The sequence below is a fragment of the Miscanthus floridulus genome, chromosome 13 (assembly GCF_019320115.1).
Source record: "Miscanthus floridulus cultivar M001 chromosome 13, ASM1932011v1, whole genome shotgun sequence".
Taxonomy (NCBI): Eukaryota; Viridiplantae; Streptophyta; class Magnoliopsida; order Poales; family Poaceae; genus Miscanthus; species Miscanthus floridulus.
In genome coordinates this window covers 55,182,036-55,192,364 of record NC_089592.1, presented here as the reverse complement: position 1 = coordinate 55,192,364, position 10,329 = coordinate 55,182,036, and the positions used below count along the sequence as shown (strand labels likewise).

The 10,329-nt window shown below is 47.7% G+C and overlaps 1 protein-coding gene across 2 annotated transcripts; it reads right to left on the bottom strand.

The window, feature by feature from the left end:
* Window positions 1-5,273: 5,273 nt before the first annotated feature.
* Window positions 5,274-8,319, bottom strand: LOC136499225 (probable trehalose-phosphate phosphatase 6). 2 transcript variants are annotated; one of them, XM_066494935.1, is made up of 8 exons: window positions 7,834-8,319; window positions 7,580-7,720; window positions 7,191-7,262; window positions 6,979-7,080; window positions 6,813-6,866; window positions 6,567-6,668; window positions 6,086-6,397; window positions 5,274-5,924 (listed from the first exon to the last, which is right to left on the bottom strand). In XM_066494935.1, exons 1-8 carry the CDS (start codon window positions 8,104-8,106, stop codon window positions 5,856-5,858), a joined length of 1,125 nt encoding a protein of 374 aa, XP_066351032.1. In that variant the 5' UTR covers window positions 8,107-8,319; the 3' UTR covers window positions 5,274-5,855. The 2 variants fall into 2 exon arrangements, with proteins under 2 accessions (XP_066351032.1, XP_066351033.1); XM_066494936.1 differs by having other exon boundaries at window positions 7,850-8,068.
* Window positions 8,320-10,329: the final 2,010 nt, after the last annotated feature.

Here is a 10,329-nt window from a genome sequence, read left to right as displayed (position 1 = left end):
TTTTAATCTGATTAGATTCGCTTCTGACAAAAATAATGCTAGGATTAATTATAGATGGGCTGATGCTTTTAATGCTTGGGTGCATAAGTGGGCTCTGCTGAAACTCAGTGCATCTAATAGAAAATACACTTGGTCTAATAACCAAGATAATTTGGTTATGGCCAAAATAGATAGAATTTTTGTCTCGACTGAATGGGATAGTGGCTTTCCTTTAGCATCTGTTAAATGCCTAGGCAGATTTCCTAGTGATCATAACCCGCTGGTCTTGGATACTTGGTTCTAATGTTTTTTTTTGGCAAGAAACGTTTTAGATTCAAAAAGTGGTGGCTTTACCAGGATGGTTTTTCTGATACTGTCAAGAAAGCCTGGAATACTCCTTGTAATCTATCTAATAGTTTAGATAAATGGCAATTTAAAATTAGGACTCTTCGTAGGTTTGTTAGGGGTTGGGCTTTGAATGAAGTAGCTAGGCTGAATAAATATAAAAATGAGCTTGCTTTTGAGTATAATGACTTGGAAGCCGAGTTAGATGCTAGGTTTTTATCTGAGATGGAGATGGATAGAATGGACTTTGTTTCTAAGGAATTAGAGAAGATTTGGGCTTTAGAAGAGATTAAGGCAAGGCAGAGATCTAGAGATAGAAATATCCTAGAAGGGGATAGGAATACAGCATATTTTCATGCTATAGCTAATCAGAGAAGTAGAAAGAAGAGGATAGAGGTTCTGGAAGGCCCTAATGGTTTAATTGAGGACTAGAAGGGGATGATGGACATTGCTTTAAATTTCTATAAACATTTATTTAGAAGAGAGGTAGACCCCCTATCTCTTTAGGTCAAGACTTTTGGAGACTTGAGGAGTTAGTGAGTAATAGTGAGAATGAGTGACTAAATGCCCCTTTCTTGGAAGAAGAAATTAAGGAAGCAGTTTGGAGTTGCTATGCTGATGGTGCACCTAGGCCTGATGGGCTCTCTTTTATGTTTTATCATAAATTTTGGGATTTTATTAAGTCTGAATTTAGTTGATATGTTCAATGATTTTCATAGAGGGAATCTTGATTTGAAAAGACTTAGCTTTGCTATGATTTCCCTCATCCCTAAGGTAGATGAAGCTAGATCCATGAAAAATTTCAGACCTATCAGTCTCATTAACTAAAGTTTTAAGGTGTTTTCTAAAGTTTTAACTCTCAGATTAGGAAAGATTATGGATAGATTAATTTCTCCTCAACAAAGTGCCTTTATTCAAGGTAGATATATTTTAGAGAGTGTTGTGATTGCTCATGAATTAGTACATAGTCTTAATAAATTAGATGATCCTGGTTTAATCCTGAAATTAGACTATGAGAAGGCATATGATAGAGTTTCTTGGGATTTTCTGTTTGAAATCCTTAGGACTAGAGGTTTCAGTAACACTTGGATTGTTTGGATTAGGCATTTAGTCTTTGGAGGCTCTATGGGAGTCAACCTTAATGGTGAAGAAAGTAGTTTTTTCAAACTTGGGAAAGGGTTAAGGCAGGAGGATCCTATCTCTCCCTTGCTTTTCAATCTAGTAGGAGATGTTCTTACTAAAATGCTCCAGAAGGGTGCTGAGAAAGGTATCATTAAAGGGATAGCTGAAAACTTTAGGGTAGGCGGTATTGTGTCTCTGCAGTATGCAGATGACACCATTCTTTTTTCTAGAATTGAGGAGGAATACACTAGGAACCTCAAAAGTATCCTCATTTGGTTTGAACAGGTGTCTGGTATGAGGATTAATTTTCATAAAAGTGAGTTAATTCCGATGAATGTCGAACCTGAAGCAGTTCATAATCTTGCTCATTTGTTCTCCTATCCGATTGGTACCTTACCTATCAAGTATTTAGGGGTCCCTTTGCATTATGAGAAGCTTAGTAGGGAGGACATTCAGCCTTTAGTTGATAAAATGTTGAAGAAAATGGCTGGTTGGAGGGGTAGGTTGCTGTCCTACGCTGGGAGACTAGTTCTCATTAAGTCTTGTTTGGCTAGTATTCCTGTATACTTGCTCTCGTTTATTAAATTTCCTAAGTGGGCCATTAGAGTTATACACTCTAATCTTGGTAATTGCTTATGGGATGATAGCCCCATAACCCATAAATTTCATTTGGCCAACTGGGAGAGTGTCAGTATGATGAAAGAGTATGGAGGCCTAGGTATTCCTAACTTGAGAGATTTAAATTTGTGTCTCTTAGCTTCTTGGGTTAAAAGGCATAATCTAGATGGTGATAAGATGTGGAGACAGTTTTTAGACTTCAAGTACAATACTGATAGACCTAACATCTTTTATAGTTCCTCATCTGGAGCCTTTGAGTTCTTTAAAGGTTTGATGAGAGCTGCTTCTGTAGCAAAAATGGGATATAGATGGCATATAGGAAATGGTAAGAAGTGCAAGTTTTGGGAAGATAATTGGTTAGGTACTTCTAGTCTAGCTATTCAATTTTGGGAGATCTACATGTTAGTTAATGAGAAGGATGCTACGGTTGCATCCCTGTGGGATGGGATTGATTTGAAATGCACTTTTAGAAGATGTGTTGATGGTAGATTATATAATCTTTGGTTAGAAGTGGTCCAGTTAGCTTCTACTATTAGCTTTACTAATGAGGAAGATTCACTAATATGGCAGTTTAATTCTCATGGTGTATACTCTTCTCAGTCCTTATATAAAGTTATTAATTTTAGGGGTATTTTTCCTGTGTTTGTTCCTGCTGTTTGGGCACTGAAGGTCCCACCTAGAGTTCATTTCATCCTGTGGCTGTTATCTAAAAATAAGGTTTTGACTAGGGATAATTTGAGTATTAGGAAGAAAATCACGGATCCTACTTGTTTATTTTGTTCGGAGGTTGAAACTGTCAATCACTTATTCTTTGACTGTGTAGTAGGTAAACAACTTTGGTCAATTCTTTCTGAGATCTTAAATAGACAAGTTGGTATAGATTTTATTTCTATTGGTACTATGTGGATTAGTAATAGAAAATTTATAGTGGAAAATGTTTTTTATGCTGCTGTCCTGTGGGGACTTCGGAAACTGAGGAATCAGCTTGTGTTTTCAGGGGACTCTCTGGGTAGATGTGCGGGTGCTGATTATGAAGGTAACAGCAATGCTGCAAAATTGGAGTTCTCTGTGTCTGAAGGAGAAAGTCCCAGAATTCCTGGATCACCTGGACAAACTAGAAACTTTCGCCTCAAGTCCTCACCGTCTACCTGGCTTGGTCGGATGAATGATGAATGGGATCGCATCTTGTACCAATCTGGGAGAGGCTGGAAGCTCAGTACAGCCGATGCTCTGCTGATAAGTGAAGTTGATCTGGAAAAGTTGGCTCGTGAAAGAAACTGGTTTAGTGTTGTGGGTGTTTTGGAAGCCAGGGGGATGTAATGATGTTAGTAGTGGTTCTGGTATTCTGGGTGGTTGTTTGCCTATTGAGGCCTACTGAGTTTCTGTTGGAGTTTTTTTTTAATATTGTAAGGAGCTTAACCGTTTGGTCTTTGCAATATAAAGGCCGGGGGCCACCCTTGAACTCTAAAAAAAATTCAAAGGTTGTCACAAATGAATGATGTCCGTCACCTCGATCAACCCCACAACCAACGAATCATAGATGAATATATCAAACAAATTCCTAAGAGCGTGATTGATAGGGTTTCTTGTGGCTTTAGCTGCTTCTACACCATGCAATTTGGCAGTGCTGTAATTTTTGTACACCGAACACATCTATAATTTGACTTTTTAGAGATCAAAGTATAGAGATTTCAACTTTCTTCAACAGACATCATTGACCCAAATTACGAGTAAGCTCATTGTCATTGGCAAGTGATGAGCACAAAACATGAAAATTGTACTATAATAATAATAATAATAATAATAGTAGTAGTAGTAGTAGTAATAGTAATAGTAATAGTAATAGTAATATTACATGCCTTGTTATAATTTTGGAAAGAGTGACTACTCAGAGTCTCCAATTAATTGTCGTTGTTGGTTTTCGTACCGAAAATTTGACTCGATTTGTAAAAAATACGTGCAACATTTATATCTCTAAATAAATTTATTAAAAAACTATATTTAAATATCTATTAATTACGTACCATAAATAATAATATTCTTTTATATAGATTTAGTCAAAGTTGTTTGTCGGTAAGCAAAAATAACATATATTTAAGCCCCCTTTGGCACGGCCCATCCAAAACGGCTTTACCAGTGAAGCCAAAGCCGGTAAAGCCAGAAAAACTGGCTTTTTCTGGCTTCTATTTCATTTTAACCCCGGCTTACAAAACGGCTTCACACTACAATACCTCGATTTACGTAAAATAGATGAAGCCGAAGCCGGCATAAGCCATGCCAAAGAGACCCTTAGAAATGGAGTGAGTGCCTACCAAGTAACTGCGACTAGTAGTTGTTGGCAAAGTAGCTTATCATCATGACTTGCGGGGGTTGCACTCGTACTTGTGCATCTAGCATGTCGAAATCTCCTTTGGCGAGGATCGGAGTCCTGCCTTGACCTAGTTTCTAGAATAACCCTTTTTAGGAATCAAATCTTAGCCAAACGGGCAGATCACGCCCTCTCAGGGTGGGCGTTCGGGGAAAAAAACAAATGCTGACAAGAAAGCAGGCAACTTTCAGGGAAGCCTTTTGAGCAGATAACATACATTGCACACAAGCTGGTAGAGCAAAGCCATAGCATGTATGGAGTGGTCCAACAGGGACATATCATATGTACATCCTGATCCTGGATGGGCAATGGGACTGGGAGTGGCCGCCGAATGGGACGGATGTCCAGCAGCTAAGCTGCAGCCAAAAAGCAGTCCAAGGTCCCACCTACATTTAGTTTGTAGGCCGTTTGTGTTGTGTGGCTTTCTTCAGGGTTGTAACGGTCCTTCTAGACATTCATTTCACCGAAACTTTACTAAATTAAGGCCCCGTTTGGCACGGCTTGTATCGGATCTGGCTTATCTGACACCAACACAGTAGCAATACTGTAGCACGAAGTCGGTTTTCTCTCCCTCTCCCTTTTCTGTCTCACTATAGCGATCGTACTGTAGCATGCAGGAGACAAGCCAGAAACCCTGGCTTCTCCGGCTCTGATGAACAGTGCACGTGTCAGTGAGAGGGGGGAGATGAAGAGAGAGAAAACCAGCTTCGTGCTACAGGTTGATGTCAGATAAGCCGGAGCCGATAAAAGCCGTGCCAAACAGGGCCTAAACCTATGAGATTCCTGCCTGTCCAACATGTATATATGCACTGAGAACGAACATCAAGGGACACACACAGTATTGTAGTGAGAAAAGCAAGCTTCTTTTATAGAGATGATATCATACATAACGTCGACAGTTGCTTCTCAGAATTCAGCAGCCATGGTTCATGGTTGGAGAGTAGTAGTAGTAGTAGTAGTAACTACGTACATACACTACACAGCAGCATGTACATCCTTCACCTTGCTGCACAGCAGCAGCAGCCAGATAGATGGCTGTAGCCAAAGGGCCAGCGGCCAAGAAAGCAAAAGGCTTCCTTTTTTAGAGCCCTCTTCGTCCCCGGCAAGCACAGGACGGCTCCCGTAAAAACAAGGGAGGCGCCGTGGACGCACATGACTGTGCCGTGCACTGCACAGTGAACTCTCATTTCGTCTCAGCTACTAAGAGGAGTGGGTTAACAACGTACGACACCACGCTGACGGACGCGGGATCGATCTTAAGTAGTCCCTCCGATCCCTCTAATTAATCGATCACCCGTAGTATAATTTACTACTAGTAAGTACTTATATATACTAATTAATCCCTCCGGTAAGTAATCTCCTCGATGGTGATCGCCGGCGGCGGCACCGGGTGGCCGTCGCGTCGGTCTGTCATCGTGGACCATCACCACTTGTGGGGGCGGGCCTTGGAGAGGCGCTCCCACTCGACAAGCCGCAGCAGGAACTCCATCACCTGCACGTCACGAGAGAAGAATATATAGATAGACATGTCAGCGTCGCGGCGGGCAAGTGGCGGCAGAGTTGAAGCGGACGGACGGCGGCGGAGATAACCCGGGGACACCGACCCCCGGCCCCCGGGCCCGAGAATGAGATGGAGACGGAGACGGCACTTGCCTCGGCGGGCTCCTGCAGCGAGTAGGAGGCGGAGGTGTCCTTGGGCTGCTTGGACACGAGGATGCCCACGCCCTGGCCGCGCTTGCGGAGCACCTTGAAGGCGTCCTCGTCGGTGCGGTCGTCGCCGATGTACACGGGGAGCACGTCGGTGCAGTCGGCAAAGCCCAGGGACTCGAGGAGGAACTCCAGGGCCTTGCCCTTGTCCCACTTGATGGTGGGGCGGACCTCGAACACCATCCGCCCCTGCGTCAGCTTCAGCTTCGGGTAGTCCTTGAGCACCGACTTCACCATGTCAGCCAATGTGCTCCAGCTCTGGATCGATGATGGTAAAACAAAAGAAAAAAGGAAGTTAATACACAGTCTCTCTCGATCAATCTCAGGCCTTAGTTAGACACCAAAAAAATGAAGAATTAAATTCTATATATGGTAGTATGTAAATATGTGAATGAAGAGAAAAGGAGGAAAGAGTCTGGCCCACTACCTTCTCATCCACGCATCTGAAGTGGACAGAGACACAAAACTTGTTGTTTTCTACCTTGGCTCCAGGTATGCACTTGGTCTTTTCCACCAGAGAATCGTGCACCTGATGATACAATGACGGACACACCAGAAACGAAACTGAGCATTGCAGTTGCAGTTGCAGTTGCAGTTGCAAAGAAGCTAGGGTCGAAAAGCAGGCACAGGCAGCCAACAGGCCGCCATGGGCACGATGATCAGTGAGTGTTACCTGCTCTATCATGGGCAGGAACTGGCTGGCCGGCTGAAAGAGAACGCCTTTGGCCTGTGAGCCACACAGAGGGACAGAGCAAGATAAGTATCTTCCCCCTTTCGGGTGGGCGGAGACGATGCGGAAGTGGCAAGAACAAAGGTTGGTTGGATGGATGGATGGGTACCTTGGCGGCCTTGGTGTGCCGGGACCCTTTCGCGGGGCCCTTGATGTCCATGCCGTGGCTACCGGCGTAGTACAGCTCAGCCAGCTTCACGAACTCGAAAACCTGCACGGCAACAACAACCACAACCCGTCAGTGACTGCGGTGCGTGCGTGCTCTGACTGTGATCGACATCGATGATCGATCCATGGCATGCATGCATTTGTGGCTAATACCTTGTCGCGGCACCGCCCGCTCACGATCGCCGTCGGGAAGTGCTTGGCGACGCTCCGCACGGCCCGCCTCATCTGCCAGGCCGGAGAAACAAAGAAAGCGGTGATCAGGGGCAGTCAGGTGCATGTGCATGATTGAAGGGGAGTTTGGTCAGTCTCCGGCAGGGACCGCAGGAGCAGAGGCGGATCGAGCGGTGGGGCGGGGGGCTCAAGCCCCCCTACCCAAATCGAATCAGTGCAAATTACTGTAGAGTCCCTATGAATTTTTAGGCAAAGTTCTATAGTGTAGGGGGGCTGAAACTTAAGATCAAGCAGCAGTGTTGTTCAGTCCCCCCTAAAATATTTCCTGGATCCGCCGCTGTGCATGAGCACGTCCAGTCTAGTATGTTTACCGTGTCGGACATGTAGGCGGCGTCGGGGTCGTCGACGATGGGGGACAGCGTGCCGTCGTAGTCGAGGAACACGACGATCTGCTTCCCCTTGGACGCCGCCACCACCTGGTCGAACATGCCCAGCGCCGACGGGTGCTTCACCTGCATGAAACAGAGGAGCGCATGCATTTCAGTACGACACCACCGTGCAGTAAGTAAATGGGAAACGTGAATGAACAACAATAAATAATGCAGGGGCGGGGACGCGCACGCACCATCCACGCGGCGTACCGCTCCTCGTCGACGCCCGCGGCGAGCGCGGCGGCCGCCCTGGCGTGCGTGGGCGAGGACGCGCGCATGGACTCCACCCAGCCTCTTGCGATGCGCCCCCCGGCGCCGGTACCCGCGCCGCCCATCTGCAGGTACTTCTTGCGCACGGCGACGCCAGGCGCGGCCCGCGGCGGCGGGTACTGGAACAGCGGCGCCGTGTTGGGCGGCACCGCCACGGCCGCCTCAGGCACCGGCACCACCACGCCCTGCTTCGTCATCCCAAATGATCAAGCAGGCCGCTACTTGATCCGATCGAATCGAAGGAAGGGAAGCCTTGTGGTGGGAGACAGGGAGCCAAGCAACAGCTACTAGCGACTCTGTTCTCTCTCGGTGCCTGCAGCTGAAGGGCCTGGGAGAGCAGAGAGCAGAGGTGGAAGAAGGTGCGAGGAGGAGAGCAGGTGGCTGGCCGGGTGTGTGTAGAGGACGCGGGGAGGGCGCCCGCTATTTATAGTTGGGGCCGCCAAGCTTCCCTAGACCGCGACGCGACGCGAATCTGTGGGCGTGGGGCCCGCGGCGGAGTCCCGTGCTGGGGCCCGGTACCCGGCACGCCACGGGACCGGGACCGGGACCGCGACCGCGACCGCGACCGGCCGTTGGGTCGCCGAGGGGCCCCGGGCCATGGCCTCTGGCTCCGTCGTATGACCACCACCACCCCGGGCGGCGCTTGTGTTGGCGCCGGCCGTCGCGCCCACCTCCAGGTCCAGGCCGGCGCCGGGGGCCAGGCCAGGTGGCCCGCGTGTGTTGCCTGCACGAACGAACATCCGTCAGTACTATAGCGACGACGTGTCCTTTTCCGGCCGCCTGTTACGGTCGGACGGTGCGTGCGACGCAGCAGTCAGTCACGCTGAAGGCGAAACGGTTGGCCAGCGCGCGAGGCTTGGGCAACGGAGGAGGCCGATCGAGGAGGAACGGTCCATGGGCGCGCGCACGCGGCCGGGTACAGCGAATCGGGACGGCGGCCGGGGCGGGGTGTTCCGTAGGTAGCTAGCGGCCGCGCAGGCCATCCGGCGGGCGACACACCGCGAGCCTCGGCCCCCGGGGCGCGGACGCGTGTACGCCGTGCCACCCCCGCCCCACGCGGTCAGGCCCCCCATCTCGTGACGACGGCCCTCCCTCCCCCATCGTGGTCGTGCTCACTGCTGGCCTGGCCTGCCGCATCGCATGCTGCCACCAGCACCCACTTCTTCGCGTGCCTGCGCATGCGCGATGCTGCCATGCATTGCCTCTCCACGTACACCACCGCCCGCTCCCCGGGCGGCTAGTATTCTACTACCTAGGCTAGGCGTTGTCGACCTACTGCAAACGAATGTGTATGCATGCGATGCGACGACGACCGTGCGCTGTCGGCAAACGAATGTACGTCGTCCGTCAGCGCCAGCGTAGGCGTTGGTCAAGTACTCTCTGTCGTAGTCGTACCTCGGTACTTGTTTGCCCGCGATGATCGCGCGCGGCACAAATTCCTGTGTTTAGAGTAGTACTGTAGGTGGCTATTCATGCCTCAATTTTGCCGTGACACAAAACAAGAGAAATCAGAGTTAAACTTGCTTGCATCGACAAGCTATCTGTATATGTGTGTGTACCACAACATCGGATAGATCGAGTTAGCAGGTTCTTCTAGCTAGCACACATATACTACTCCGTGCTAGACTGGGCTCTGTTCGGCTGCCATTATAAACCTGTTCGGTTGGCTGGTTCGTATTGTTGCTGGTTCGTAAAGAAGTACTGCTGGCTGGTTTGTGTGTGAGAAAAATACTGTTCCGGCTAGAAATTTACAATCGTTTACGACAAGCCACAGCAAAACGAACAGGTTGTATAAGCCGGCTTCAGCCATGGTATAGTATTTTTCTCTTCCAACAAATCAGCTGTACAAATCAGTACAAGCGGATAAATAATATATGGGTTCTTTTCACCTAACAGGGATAGTTAAGCCCTGTAAGTCTCACTCAACCTTTAAATTTCAAGCCAGGTTCTGCATACAGTGGCTGTGGAGCAGCCACCAAGCTCACACAAAGCCACGAACCGAATATTAACATAGAACATATAACTACTACGAGCCGTATAAAAATATAATATATGGAAGTATGCATGTATATTGTAGTGCGCCTATATTGGGACCTTTAAAACATCCCTAATAGATTCTGGCTCTGTTTGGTACAGCTCCTCCACTAGCTTGAAGAGCTATTTTGTGCAAAACGGAGTAAAATAAAACAGCTCCACCTTAAGGGCTCCTTAAAACATGCGCTCACTAGGGATGAATGGGATATAGAGCTGAAAATAGTAGTTTTACCCAACTCCAACTTCCTTTAATGCCCTATGTAGGATTCGATGAGAGCATAGTTTAAGAAGATATGTATAGAGCTGTTTTACCAAACAGTCTATCAAAATAGCTCCAGATCCTCTGCTACAGTTGCTCATGAAGCTGAAGCAAAAAAAAATGGCTT